At 40.1% G+C, this 15520-nt stretch overlaps 1 protein-coding gene across 4 annotated transcripts in view; it reads left to right on the top strand.

The window, feature by feature from the left end:
- CCDC27 (coiled-coil domain containing 27) overlaps positions 1 to 15520 on the top strand; it is a 52386-nt gene that overhangs the window by 26320 nt on the left and 10546 nt on the right. For 3 of the 4 annotated variants that reach the window (XM_056795957.1, XM_056795956.1, XM_056795958.1), the window contains 5 exons: positions 5043 to 5286; positions 6651 to 7105; positions 7299 to 7376; positions 8041 to 8253; positions 12540 to 12644. In XM_056795957.1, the coding sequence (XP_056651935.1) occupies positions 5043 to 5286; positions 6651 to 7105; positions 7299 to 7376; positions 8041 to 8253; positions 12540 to 12644 (1095 nt within the window). The remainder of the gene's footprint in view (positions 1 to 5042; positions 5287 to 6650; positions 7106 to 7298; positions 7377 to 8040; positions 8254 to 12539; positions 12645 to 15520) is intronic. The other variant, XM_056795959.1, reaches the window with a different exon arrangement.

The following is a 15520-nucleotide window of genomic DNA, read 5'->3' as shown; positions in this document are numbered from 1 at the left end:
CTTTCTGGGAGTAGTTTTGTAACATCACCTTCCCACAAGAATATGCATAATACTATGCCTATACTGTGATGATCCAATATTTTTCTGAGTTGTTCTATAGTCAATGAAGCTTAATGGTAAAGTGTATAAAGTGCTAGATTTGGAGTCAAGAATATCTAGACTTAAAGCTGTTAGATTAAAAGATTCCTTATGATTCTAGAGTCTTTCTCTCTGGAGACATCCAGGCCAAGATGCCTAGACCCTAATTCAACAATTCTGTCATAAAAACAAGATGGTCTCTTGTCCTTTTCCTGTCTAATGTGGTCAAATTTAGTCCAATTACTCAGCCTCACAGAACAAGTATAAAATTTAATTCTTACATAAGCTTCCATTTCTTTTAGTAAAGCATCCCTAGCCTCACATAAATGTGCATAATCTTCAGCTATTGGAATTTCATTGGGGATTTTCTAAGGGCCAGCATACTGCATTGTCATTTTGGGACCTGTTCACAATGGAAAAGATCATGTTCCTTTCACCTTTCATTAACAGAGGTGAAGCAAATCTGTAACATCTGCCCAACTTGGGTTATATATCCTAAATATGCTTTCAAACTTTTTAATCACTACCATAGGTTCCTCGTCAAAGGCAGGAGTTTTCTCAATGAAACTCTAAAATCTGGTGGAGGAGAAGGTGTATGATGTCTAATATTTACTAAATTCCCTCACCTATCATGAGTGGGAACATCCCTTAAGGGGAAGAGACATGTATTGAGTCTGTCTGTGGTTCCTGGTGCTTGCCTTGTTGTTTTGGTAGAGACAGAGCACATCCCTGGTGTGGTGGGGGAAGGGGGAAGAGATAGAGAGAGACTAGGCAGGGGAAGGGAGAGGAAGAGAGGGAGGGGAAGGCTGGAAAGAGGGAGGGAAAGGGGGAAGGAGAGGTTGAGCAAAGGGAGGGAAAAGGGAGGGGAATACTGAGCAAGGGAAGAAAGGGGGAAGGGGGAAACTGGAGGGAGGGAGATGGGGAGCAGGAACCTGGGCAAGGGGGGAGGTAGAGGCTGGGCAGTGGGGAGGGAAAAACCAGGCAAGACAAGAGAAAGGGTGGGCAGGGCAAATCAGAGGTTGAGTAGGGCAAGGGTTAGACAGTGAGGGGAGGAGTAGAGAGATGGTACCAAAGGTGGGATGGGAGGGAAGGAGATAGGTGGGGCATGGTAGCGGGGAGTGTCAAAGGAGTCAACTCAGGATGGGCTAGATCAAGAGAAGGAGAAGGTGTAGCTTCATTGAAATCTAGCTGGGAAGAAGCCAGGGTATCTTTTTTTTTTTTTTTAGATTTAACCAAGAGGCTTTTGGTGGTACTCGGCTTGGTTGAACCACCAAGGTGATAAGCTCAGAGCCGCCAGTAGGAATATTCTCTGGAATCCTTGCTACCAATGACCAGTTTCAATTCTTTCAGAATCTTAAAATCAAAAGAGCCAGAATGGGGCCAGATAAAAACTTTCAGCATCCAGGCTTCACAAAGTCTTTTTGCCTCCTTTTTTGATATCCAAGGCTTGATAGGAAAGCCTGATTCATCCCAAATGCTTAGTACTTCATACAGTGGTGAGCCCTTGGGAACCCTGCTTGACTTTTTCTAATTTGTAGCAATCTTCCCTGTCATGTAAAAAGGATTTAGTTGATTATCTGGTCAGAAGTTACTCCTTTAGTTCCCTGAATTTAGAAAAATCACTAGTCTTTCTTCCCTGTCTTCTTTCTGCCTGTCTGTTTTGGGCTCCTGCTGCGGATGCTGTGGAAGAGAAACCCCCACTTAGGTAGTGGTGGGGTGTTAGAGTTTGGGCCCAGCAGCAGCTGTGTGGCACTGGGGCTAGGGTCCAGCAGGGATCTGAATCAGGGCCAGGGCCCCTATGTGTGCTCTATGGAATCAAATACCTAGAGAATCCCAAAACATTTCCAAAACTCTAATAAAAAAATGAAGACGCAACTTGCTTTTAGTTTGTTTTAAAACTAAAACTCTGGTTTGGACTCTGGTATTTCAGAGTCTTTTCAAATCTAATCTGCCATATATTAGCAGGATATAGATGTAGGACTAAAGAAGAAGTTTATGCAAGGCAATAAAAGTTTTGAAATGATGGGCTATTGAATTGGCTTAATTAATTAACTTTGTGTATTTTTTTATTGAATGTTAGAATTAAATATACTTTATCAATTATTGCTATTATGATTTCATTTCATTTGTCGTGACCCTGAGGCCTTGGCCACAGCCCTGAGCACACACCCTCCCCCAGGCAAGAGAGTGGGAAATGGGGTGGGGGTGTGGAGAAGCCTACTCAGATTAGTCTGAGCCTGGGTGATGGTGGGTGGGGGGACAGCTGGAGCTGATCCTACAGTGCTGAGAGCAGCCACTGGGTGGGGAAAACTCCTGAGGGAAATAATTGTAAAAAAAATCTAGTCTCCACAGTGGCAGGCAGCAGCGGTTTGACTTGGTGGTCCCCTCTAAACCCCGAATCTCATAAAGAAATTTGAAAATTCTTTTAATCTTCCTGGTCAGCCAAAACTGTTAGATTCAGGTAAGAGTCAGTCCTTAGATTCTAATAAAGTTTATTAGGGTTATTTGGCTAGGTAGAAGAAGAGAGAGAGATAGAAAAGAGGCCCTAATCTAATTTTCCCATGTGGCTTCTCCAGAAGACCCAGGCAGGGAAGGAAGTTTGTAGGCAGAGAGCTAAAGACAGAGAGAGAGTGGCCTTCCTGGTTAGCCCTTTTATAACCTCCTGGCTCCCTTTCTCCTGTCCTAATCTCTGGGTCAAGTTCAGGCTCACACCAGACATCCAGGTAGTCGACAGGAGATGATGTCACTGTGTGACCCCAGAAAAGGGGGAGTCTAAATTTCTTCTGATGATGAATAGCTATGTGGCTCTTCTTCTTCTGTAAAATGGTGCTAAGCACAGAATTTCAGAGTTGAAGGGGAAATTCATCAACCATCTAATCTACCCTATCATCAAACATCTAACCCCTACCCAAAAAAGACATCCCCACTAGGACATCCACATGTAATGATCATTTAGTCTTTGCTTAAAGTTGATGCTTCTCTTCTGATTTTTATAGTTATTTCTCCTGCTCTTCCTCCTCCTCCTTCTTCTTCTTCCTCCTCCTCCCAAGTGTTGTCAAGCCATTCAACTGAGATAATGACCAGAAAATACTTAGTAATGATATATATATATATATATACAATAACTGACATTTATATATATATAAATATATATTTATTTATATATATATAAATAAATATATAAATAAATAAATATATATATAATATATATATATTTATATATATATATAAATGTCAGTTATTGTTGTTATAATGTCATGACTCTTGGGGTGGAGGAGCTTTATCTGTAACATTTAGATTTCTTCTGTAATAAAAAGAATTAAGCTCTTTAAAAAGTATTTCATGCTTGGGTCCGGTCAATCCATAAGCAATCTTATTAAAGCCACTGCATTCTGAGTTTATGAAATGATTCTGAGTGTAAAACCTGGATAAAAATCAGCTTCTTCCTTCCTAAAGCCTCAGAGTAGGGATGCAGGAGATTTCTGCTTCTCTGAACAGACTCTTCATTCAGGTCATCCATCCATCCCTCCCTCCATCCACAAACATTATTCAGTATGTCCTTCGTGCCTTGTACTCTGTGTGGTACTGTTTGAGATTCAGAGTTCATATAAAATGCTGCCTGCCATTAATGGATCTTGATGACACCAAGAAAGACATGAGATAACATAATACTCAAAAAGGGGCATCCCACATGGTAGGTGCTTAATAAATATGCATTGAATTAAAGTGCAAAGCAAAATTTCCTGTGATATCCAAGGAGCATCCTTTGCATTTGTCTCTTAATGAGATCTAAAGTCGTACATTTATTTCTGGTTACCATATTTTTGGAAGGCTTAAGCAAGATTGAGAATACCTAGAGACGAGCAACTCAATGAAAAGCCTCAAATTTATACAAAAAAAAAAGAGGCTTGGCTGAAGGAACTGAGAATGTTTAGCTTAGAGATGTGAAGATTGAGTGGGAGATCTGATAACTCTTCGAATTTCTGAACAACTGTCTTGTAAAAGAAGGATTTATCTTATTCTGCTTAGCCTCAGAAAAGAGAATTAGGAGCAAAGTTTAGAAACTGAAAAAAAAAAAGACAAATTTAATTTTGGGGTCCTGAAATACTTCCTAACAATAAAAAACTCCCAAACAGAAGTGGGTTGATCTGGAAGGCAGCAGTTCCCTTTTCAAGACTTCAGGTCTTGAAACAAAGTGGGGATGACTGCTGGTCAGAGATGCATATCAGAAGGAAATTCTTGTAGAGATAGATGTTAAATTGATTTTGAGGCACATTCCTATTCCTGAAATTCTGTGGTTCTTAATGGCAAAGTTATTATTCCTCACTCTGGCTTCCAAGAGGACAAAAAAACATGAAATAATAACTGCTTTTTTCCCCCTTTCTCATCATCTTTAAAAAATATATATTTTTAAATTCAACCCTTCTCTCCCCTCTCCACACCACAGAAGGGATCATCTGGTAAACTATATAGATTATGTCTTTCATATTTCCAGTTCTTGGTGCATTCTCAGGACGTGAACATTCACAAGTTATTCTTCAAGTATTAAATCTGCAACAGTACATAATGTTCTTTTGGTTGTACTTAGTTCCCTCTTCATGATCTCATATAGTTCTTTCCAACTTTTTTAAAGAAGTTAATCTGTTCATCGTTTCTTACAGTGCAATAGAATTCCATCACAATTTGTTTAGACATTCCCCAATTGATGGACATCCCCTCAATTTCCAGTCTCTCTCACCTACAAAGAGAGCTGCTATAAATATTTTGGGACATTTAAGTTCTTTTCTTCCCCTTCCCCTTCCCCTCACCCCATCTCCTTGGGAAATAGACCCAGCAATGATATGACTGGGTCTAACTAAGGCAGGGCACAGTTTTATAGCTCTTTGGGCATAATTCCAAAATGTCAGCTTTTGAGAAACTCTGATAAAAGCGACCCCTATCCCTCCCCACCCTTCTCTTCTCAGGCTTCTCGTTCTTTGGGAAGAGTCCGAAGGGCAGTCCTCCACCCTGAAGAGTGTTATAGTGGAATAGAAAGTAAAATCACTGAGGAAGATGAGAAAGAGTCCGAAGAGGACATGGAAGGCGCTGATTTTTTAGACAGGGAACTAGAGGAAGAGCTTATGGCCAGGATTGAGGAATATGAACAGGCGAATCAAGAGCTCCTGAATGAACTGGACATCATGAGAAATGAGTATTCAATTGTTTCAGGTATGGTGTCATATTGGGTTGTGGAGCCTAAATGGAAAGAAGATTCACTTGGAGTGCTCTGAGACAATGGGGTACAGGGGCTGGGCTGGATGACTCCTTTTCCCATCACTTTCCAGATGCCTTGCTCTATTACTTCTCATTCACATGGGCCAAGAGAATTGAGGCAGCAGGTCGTTTTGTTCAGAGGGGAAGGGAGGAAGGGCATGTGTGCTAGGGTAGTAGTTCTGATTTCTGAGAGCTACATACAGAATTTAATCAGAACTTAATCGACACTTAAAGGAAGACAGAGATAGGAAAATGATGGCCCAGGATGCAAGTCTATGGGATATTTGGGGGCAAGGGTGGGTCAGTTGGTATAGGTATCTCAGAGAGCACATGAGGTATTCTTGATGAATCATTCTACTCCTTGTCTTTCCTCTTCCTCCTTCCCTTCTTCACCTTCTTTCTCCTTATTTTTTCTTTCTGTTGTTATTTTTCTCTTCTCTTGATTTTCCATTTCTTTTTCTCCCTCTCTCTATTCCACTGTTTTCTTCTTCTCTCCATTTTCTGCTTCTTCCTACTTTTTCTTTTCTCCCTCTTCATTCTCTTTTCGTTCTCTTCTCCCTCTTTCTCTTCATTCTCTCCTTCTTTTGATTCTTCTCTTTCCTTTTTATCTTAACCTTCATTTTTTCTTTCCTCATTTTTTCTTCTTGTCGACTTTTCTTTCTTTCCTTCTCCCATCTCTTTTTCTCACTTACCTCTTTCTCCTTCCTCTTTCCTTCCTCTTCATTCTCTCCTTTTTACCCTTCTCTCTCTTCTCTTTCTTCTAACCCTCATTTTTTCTCATTTTTCTTCTTGTCCCACTTTTCTTTTTCTTTTCTTTCTTTCCTTCTCTCTTCTTTTTCTCCCTTCCCTCTTCTCCTTTTCCTTTTCATTCTTTCCCTCTCTCTTTTCCTCTTATCCCAATTTTCTTTCTTTTTGATATTCTATCTCTCATTTTCCTTTTTCTTTCTCCCTTTTTTCCATTTTCTCCCTCTTGCTACTCTTCCTTTTCTCTCTTGTTTCATCTAATGCTTTTTCTCTTTTCTTCTTTTCCTCTTATTGTCCTCCTTTCTTCTTTCTCTTTTTCTTCCACTCCCTTCTTTTCTCTCCCTTTCCTCCTGCACAAATTTCCTTTTCTCCTCTCCATGTTCTCCTTTACTCTTTTTTCTTTCTTTTCCCCTCTAACCTTTATTTTTCTCCATTTCATTCTTCTTGTCCTCCTTTTCCTTTCTTTTTCTCTCCCTCCTCATTCTCTTTTTCTCCCTCTCCTCATTCTTTTCTCCCCATTTCTCCCTCTCATCCTTCTTTCTCTCTTTTCCTCTTCATTCTCTCCCTCTTATTAGTTCCTCTTTCTTCTCTCCTTCCTGATTCTCTTATTTCCCTTTCTTTCTTCTTCATTTCCTCCCTTTTCCTTCTTTTTTCTCCCTCTCCCCCTCTCTTCATGTTTTCCTTTTCATCTTTTCTTCCTCTTTATTCTCTCTGTCTACTCTCTTTTCTTTGCTTTTCCATATCATCCTCATCTTTCTTATCTTCCCCTTGCTACTCTTTATTTTCTTTATCTTGTTTTTTTTCTTGCTTATTATTTTTGTCTTGCTCCTTTTTATTATATTATATCTTTCCTTCTGGCTATTCTTTCTTCTCCCTCTCTTTTATCTTTACTCTTTCAGGAACTATTCTGTCTTTACAAAGACAAGTGGATTTCCAGCAATCTCAGCTGCAGAAAATCACACTAGAAAAGGAAGTCCTGCAGAAAGAACTTCGAGAGCGGAAAGCTCAGCTTCAAGCCATGTCTGACAAGGTTATAGCCCTCCTCCAGACCAGCATGACCCTCAGCCTTGGGGCCCAGGAAGTTGCTTCATACCATTTTGTTATCCAATTAGCGCATGTAGTAGCACATGAGTACCATTGAGTTTACCCTGTACCAGCTCTGCTCCTGGTCTTAGGACCTCAGGGAATCAGCTGCCGCACTAAACATGCTTCTTGTCTTTTAGTTTGGCAGCCTCCGAGAAGAGCGAAAGCATGAAGAAATGATGGGCAACATCGAGAAAGACAATCTTGATCTCAGACAGGTCTGAGTATTGTTAGATTAAAAATATCATTGTCATTCTTACCCATAGGCCAAAGCCTACTAGATAGAACTAACATGTTAAAAGATGAAAAAAAAATCAAGGACAAAAGAATTCTCAAGCAGCAAGAATTTCTTTTAAGTAATTGTAGGTGACAACTCTGTAGTACTTTTTTAGGTTTCAATGTGCTTTATAAATATTCTCTCATCTGGCTCTAATACAAGTCCTAAGAAGTAGGTACTACAAATCTCATTACTGCCATTTTAAAGATGAGTAAACCGAGGCACAGAGAGATTAAATAATTTGCCCAGAGTCATACAGATAAGTATCAGAGGTGAGATTCAAACTCAGATCTTGCAGAATCCAAAATCAGCACTAGGTGAGCCAATATCACAAAACCCTAACACAATTTAAAAAATAGATAGATAGATGGATACATAGATAGATAGATAGATAGATAGATAGACAGTCTTGGAGTTTATTGTAACAGGATTTGGCTGATAGCCATAATAAATGAATCCCATCAGAAACTGACCAACAATATGGAGGCCAACTGAATTTGATCAGTTTTGAGCTATGTAGGCTTGACCTCCCTTCCCCAGCTTGTTTTTTAGCCTGGGGATGGGGCTGGTCTCTCCTCCATCTTATCTCTTAATTCTTCCTCTAGCATGTATCCGAGTTGGAGTTTGAGCTAAAGAAGAAGGAAGATGTCATCTCGGAGTATGATGCCAAGATCAGTCAACTGGAGGGTCAGATAAATGCAATGGAAAACCAAACGGAGAAAGAGAAACAGAGCAGGGACAACCTCCAGAATCGCTATGAGGAAATGCAGCTATCTGAGCAGCACTACCGAGTGGCCTTGGAGAGTTGCCAAGCCAGGGTAAAAACTTTTTGCTTCTTCCTCAGACCTTCCTTAAACAGAGGGAGATGGGAATCCAGGCTCCCTGGAGTTCCTTGGGCACCAGATTGCAAGCAAAGTCAGTTGACTATTAGAGTCAGTGAGCCAGTCAATCAAGAAGCATTTATTGGACATTTACTTTATTCCAGACATTAAACTAGGTGCTGGGAGATAAAGGAAAGGCAAAAGACAGTCCTTGCTCTTCAAGGAGCTCACAGCCAAATGGGGGAGACAAGAGGGAAACAATTACATGCAAACAAAATATCTTCAGGAGGAACTGGAGATAATCAACAGATTGAATGCATTCACATCAAGGGAGATTGGGAAAATCTGATAGGAGAAGGTGGAATTTTAGCTGGTTCTTGAGGAATCAATGGAGGCCATGAGATGGAGATGAGATGGGAGAGAATTCTAGGCATGGGAGGAACTAGTGCAAATGCCTAGAGCTAGAAGAGGGAATGTTTTCCCACTCTTATCTCCATCTGTCTTCATCTCTCCTCCTAGTCCTGCCCAACTCTTCCATCTAGCCCTCTGGATTGCCTGTTCCATAATTAACACATTTCTTTTCATTTTTTTTACCTCTTTTTCCATGTTCCATCCATCTTCTGGCATTCATAGAAATTGGACACTGAATCCTTTCCAGTTTATGGACATACTTTTTTTTCCTCAGACTACACACCCACACACCCTCTCTTTCCCTCTCCCTCCCTTCCTCCCTCTCCTTTTCTCTCTTTTCCTCCCTCTCTCCCTCCTTCCATCTCTCCCTCTCCCTCTCCCTCTCCCCTTTCCCCCCCAATCCAATTTGCTCCTCAGTGTCACTTTATAACTATTCTCCTGCCACTATCATTCAGTAGTCTCTCTTCTTTTGGTTTTCACTCTCTCCAAATATATTACTAGATTCAGGTGATACTTATCTCCTGAATCTTTTTCCTCCCCATAGGCTGGCCATTTTTCCTTCTTTCTCAGGAGTTCGATACCTGGTTAACAATCTTCCTCTCCAGCTTTCTGCTCCACATCTATGCTCGGTGATTTCAGCATATATATTCATTTTCCCTCAAATATCCTGGCCTCCTAATTCCCCCATTTCAGCTCCCATGAATGACCTACTCTTCTACTCTACTTCAACCAAAGACAGGGTTAGTCAGACTCCTCATTTCAGCATCACTCACAAGAATTTGACTTCCATGATTAAGAATGCTGAAATTCCTTTATGTGATCATAATTTGCAATCATTTCATTTCTACCTATGCCTCACTGCCTGAAATCTATTCCTCAGCCTCCCCCTAACTGGCTTTTTGTCAATACATCCAGCAATTATTGGTTTTGTGCTTTTTTTCCCCTTATCCTCAAATTATTGTAATCTTTAAATTGATTATGTTTTCATGATCCTTTGGGGAAGTCTTTCTTCCCAAATGATCACACGAGGGTATGTAAAAATGGAGATTTGAACCCTGGACTCCAATCCCCAGAAGTCCTTGGCCACTTCCCAGAATGCTTTGTAATCTCACTGAGATCCTCACCTGGGTGAGATCAAAAATGTCTATTTAAACTGCTTGTAAAGCCTACCAGCCCTCTTTCCTACTTTGGCCTCCAAGCAGATGCGTTTCCCATGACGTAAGTGAAATTGAATGGGCCTCTCGGCCCTCCTAGACACATATTTTCTTGTGTTTTCTTAAATTCTTAATCTTAAATAAACCTCTAAAAAATATAATACTTCTAGAGTAAAACTAATTTTTACCTGCCACAGTTTGGCAAAAATTTTAATCTTAACAGGCCTGACCAAGCCACTCATTTAATCAATCAACTCCTGTGGCTCCCTCCAGGCTGCCGTGGATATACCAGGGTCAACTGCAAGCTCCTCTGTTTGGCATTTAAAACCATTCAGAGCTTGACCTCTACCATTCCAACCTCTCCTCTTATTATATACAACAAACAGTCCAACCAAACTCATCCTTGTCCTTCATAAACTTCCACTTCTATCCCTCTGCCTTTGCACTCTTTATCCCCTCTGCAGAGAATTCACTCTTTTTTCATCTTTACTACTTAAAATCCTTAGTTTCTTTCAATGCTCAGCTCAAGCATCATCTTCTAAGTGAGACTTTTCCTAATCCCTACACACACAGACACAACTGCTCGTGCCCCACTATTTATCTTGTGTTGATTTTTTATGTCTTATAGAGACACGTCGATCAACATACATAGTTGTTTTTTTTTAACATAAATTACATTATATTTCGTGTGTGTGTGTGTGTGTGTGTGTGTGTGTGTGTGTGTGTGTGTTGGTTTTTCCCTAATGGAATATAAACTCCTTGAAAGCAGGGATCCATTCATTTTTGCCTTTGTATTTCCAGGGTTCTTGGGCATAGTAGTAGATGCATAAGAATGCTTATACAAGTGAATTGAATTGGATGAGAAATGACTGTAGGAAGGGGGACATGAAGTGTGTGTGTGTGTGTGTGTGGGGAGGAGGGCGGAATTCATCTGACTTGGACACTGTGCAGGTGGAAAATTTGCCATCCCTGAGCTACATTCCCAGCATCCTTTTAAGTTACGTCCTCATTTTACAGAAGGATGCTTGGGAGAGAAATTTGGCAGCCCTTTTTACAGAGCTTGTCCTTTGGTAAAGTGCTGCAGGTGAGAGTCTCTGGCTCTCTTTGCTCTGCTCACTCGACTGAAAGAATCCTTTTTCTTTTCCCTTTCTTTTTGATTATTATTATATATAATATAATAATATCATATAATAAAATATATTATTATATACATATTATATTATTAAAATCCTATATATTTGTAAATACTAGGAGTATTTATTCACTTTTAGTCCTACAACACCATGGGCAAGCCCTCTTATAGATGTATTGTCTCAAGCAAGAATGTGATCGCCACATCCAGACTAGTTGATCCTTCCACTGACTGGCTACAGAATTAATTATTTTAATTAATCATTAGACGTTTTATAGGTTATAAAGATATGTGTAATTTACACATATATTCAGCCAAAATGAATTCCGGAGATCCAGGGAGATTCGAATTGCTGTTGTCTCTGATAGAAAGTCCACAATACTCAATCATGTGTATATGACATGGGGACCTTCCAGAGAAAAGCAATCAGGATGGAAAAGGGGTTAAAATCATTGCTAATGAGAGTTAGTTGAAGGAACCAGGGGTAGTTGATTGGGGGAGAAAAGACCTAAGGGAGACAGGACAATTGTCTTAAAAATGTTTAAGACTACCATATGGATGGGAGATTAGATTTGTTCTTTTTTTTTTTTTAAACCCTTACCTTCCATCTTGGAGTCAATACTGGGTATTGGCTCCAAGGCAGAAGAGTGGTAAGGGCTAGGCAATGGGGGTCAAGTGACTTGCCCAGGGTCACACAGCTGGGAAGTGTCTGAGGCCAGATTTGAACCTAGGACCTCCTGTCTCTAGGCCTGGCTCTCAATCCACCGAGCTATCCAGCTGCCCCCTAGACTTGTTCTATTTGACCTCACAGAGAACCAGGAGCAATAGATCACAAGTTCCAATAAGACAAACTGAGGCTTGATGCCAGAAAAAAATTCCCAATAATTAGAACTATCAGATATACAGGCAATCCCTTCAATTTGATCCTTTTCTACTTTGTATCTTTCCCTTACTATACAAAAATTCTTCTTGAAAATTAAAAAGGCATTTAAAAAATCCATCTTAGAATAAATCAGTGATTTCATCAGAGTAGGGAATTCCTGATGGAGAAACTCCCCTCATTGACTCAGGTCAGGAATCCAGTTTCATTTATAGTTCTTGAGTGTTACCTGGGAAACAGAGGTTAAGTACCTAGGCCAGGATAACAGACCTTGAACTCAAATCTTCCTCTAAGCCTAAGGGTAGCCCTTCTCTCCTGTGCCACACATGCTCATAATTGTTGTTTATTTTCAGAAATATTGTAGCCAAAAGTTCATTCTTTTCGAATTGACTTTGATTTCAGAATGTGATCCTGAGTTGAAAGCAGCACTCAGAATTGCTCATTAGGGAGGAAAAAGGGGCCCTGGAACTTGGGATTTAATTTCCAATTTAATTAATTAATTAATTTAATTAATTAATGTAGAACCTTTTCCTGAGGCTGCTGCCCTAAGTGGAACTAAAGTCCCCAGTATGGCTAAACATTTCTGGAAAGGCTTTTTTAAGGTGTGGGGTTGCTCGGTCGTACAACTTGCAGTAGATATTTCTCCATTCACAAGCATTTTCTATTTCTCTTTAACCTCCTAATTCTGGTGCCCTTTTGTCTACAGCTTGAAAGGTTAAGAAATAAAATCATGCAGGCAGCATTCAGTACGACAGGAATCAAATCTCCATCTTTAGAAATTACAGACAATGATATCCTAGAGGCTTTGCAGGTATGTTCCCGATTTCTCCTCTCTTTTGCTTACTTATTGGTATAATTTCTCCCCATAGTGATCCTAGGAGGTTTTTGTGCTTGGGGCAAATGATGGAAAAGTCTAGCTTCAGTTGAAGAAATGAGGTGGAGTCATGGGAAACAGAGACTCCAGCTTGCTTTTGACTTGTAATAGGAAAGGGAGGGGAAAGCGGATTAAAAAAAAAAATCTAGGAGAGAAACTCATCCAGGAGTAGCTTCCTATTTGAACTATTCTTGTTACCTAACCTTAATTCAGTGCACCCAGAAAAGCTCTGATTGCCTTACCCTAGTTAGAAACTAGACTAGTTTGAAGACAATTGACCCTAAGGGCATTCTCAGCTCCAGAGCCATCTGTCCTACCTTCCTTGAGGGATATCCACTCTCCTAAAGAGATGCCAAATTTTTTGGAGCAGGCTGCACTAGAAGATAAGTCCCTGTAAGACATCAAATAAAAATGAGAAATCCTGTTCATCAAGTTCTTTCTTTGCCACTACCCCAATGTAGAAACTATTATAACCCAAAAGAAAAGAGGTATGTATGGGTGGTGATGGCTGGATGGAGAGGCAAATGCCCTTCTTGACTAGGGTTGGAACCCTTTGTTTATAATCCTCAGTGACAAAACAAGGAAAAGTAGATTTGCCCTGCTATGAAATAGATTGAATTTTGACTTGAGGGCTTTTTAGAGTTGAAGGATCATGGAAAGGACCTGGAAACAGAGCTATAGCTAGGGTAGAGTGATCAGGATTATACCAGGTGTAAAAATTAAATTTAAAATATAATAATTTAAAATATAGATTAATTTTTACACAGGGTGCCAACTTTTAAAGGGTGCAGACTATGCTTATAGCCCTTCGGCAAGATAGAAACAATAGACATTCTTACAGTCCATCAGCAACAAAGAAACAATTGAGGTTAGAACTAGTGAACAAGAATGGGAAGCTACCAAAGGAAAGGCTTACTTCCCCTCTCTAACCCCTCCCACTAAGATGGCACCCCAGTTTTGGAGTCTTACCCTTTGGAAATCTGCCCTGCTTTCCCAAACCTAGAAGAAATCTTCCCTAGCAGAAACCATGTGGTACCCTCTGTCTCCCTGTAACCCAGCAACTCTATCCATCCCTCTTTTTTTTTTTTAACCCTTCCCTTCCATCTTGGAGTCAATACTGTGTATTGGCTCCAAGGCAGAAGAGTGGTTAAGGGCTAAGCAAGGGGGGGCGGTTAAGTGACTTGCCCAGGGCCACACAGCTGGGAAGTATCTGAGGCCAAATTTGAACCTAGGACCTCCCATTTCTAGGCTCTCAATCCACTGAGCTACCCAGCTGCCCCCTATCCATCCTTCTTGAAAAGGAATGGTCTCTGTAAGATCATCTCATGATACTTGCCCCAGACACTGCAATTGCTAATTACAATTTTGTCTTTTTTGTGCCCAGATTTTAACCAATAAAGAATATGAGGCCATTTACCCAAGTATAACATTGTTTATAACAGATATGTGCATTGCATCTGCCCACAAAGAATGGGTCTTCCACCAGCCTCTTTCCATGAAAGATGCTCTGTTCAGCCTGATTTTCACTTTCTGATTGGCCTGCTGATCAGACCTTTGACAGTCCCCATTGGCAGATATTTTGAAGAAGGAGGTGGAATTAGAGACCTCAGCTCCTCCCTTATTACTTCATCAAAGGGGAGGTAGATCCTTGCATAAATAAAGAAAATGCCAGATACCCCCTGCTCTCACCAGCTAGGGAAATTTGGCTTACCCACCATACATTCGAATGAGTCAAATTCAACAGCTATAGAAATATGGGGGACATGAAAGTTAGGGAGCATATGAAGATGCTTTTCTTCCAGTAATCCTTGGCTAGAAAATATAAATTGGCTCAAACTGGTTTTTGGTGGCTCTTTCCTTTATTTGGAGTCTGGGTTACTCCAAATCTAGAGGATATGCTTAACAAGGACAAAGAGGGCTTATGCTTTTTAAATGCCTCAGAGCTCTTGCTTACAGCTAAAAGAGCAGTTTTCCACCCTGTATACTATGGGAGATTTTCAAGGTGAGCCATTTCTCTGAATTCTCTTGAAAAGAAGGAATGAGGGACGAGTCTGAGTCTCAAAGAGAGAGCTTCAGAGATAGAAATAATTCAATAGAAAAAATAAATCCTTTCAATCCCCCCTATGATTCTTAGGGAGAACATTCAGAGTTTCCCTAATGAATCGCCACAGATATGAAATTTGCAAATTTTAGGATTAACTCACCAGGAGACATAAGGACTTAAAGGTACTCTGCATTCCATGAAGGGTTTAGCTATAATGCTTGGATGTTTCTTAAAATGATGTTAAAAAATGACTGTAGACACATTGGCTAAAAGCCTTATAAAGAGGGCATTCCTTTTCTGGCATATGAGTCTTATAACCAAAAAATAATGGTGCATGGGGAAGACATGAAAGGGATAGGTGACCAAACCACCACTTTCCAGTCCATTATATCCAAAGACTCAAAGTTTCATGATGCAGCTGTTTGATTTCTGGGAATATCTTCTATTTGCTGTCATCTTCCTCTTTTTAGGCCTGCTGGCAGTTAGAGCAGTTTCTTTGATAAATCTACTTTTCCTGGTCCAGGTCACTGGTGGCATTTTTCTCTAAAATTTCTTTAAAAATAGATCTTAATATAATTTAATACAGTCACTAAATTTTTGCTTTGCCAATAGCTAGATGATATAGTGGAAGCTAACTCGAACCTTATGGTTCTAATCTTATTAATATGAAAGATATCCATTTATGAACCTCTGCACTAGCCAATTTGCATTTTCTATACTTCTTGCTGTTCTTATCTCTATCTAAATCAGATACTTGCTTTGTCAACTG

Source organism: Monodelphis domestica, chromosome 4 (genome assembly GCF_027887165.1).
Source record: "Monodelphis domestica isolate mMonDom1 chromosome 4, mMonDom1.pri, whole genome shotgun sequence".
NCBI lineage: Eukaryota > Metazoa > Chordata > Mammalia > Didelphimorphia > Didelphidae > Monodelphis > Monodelphis domestica.
Note: the sequence above shows the minus strand (reverse complement) of the source record. Positions and strands in the feature narration are given on the sequence as shown.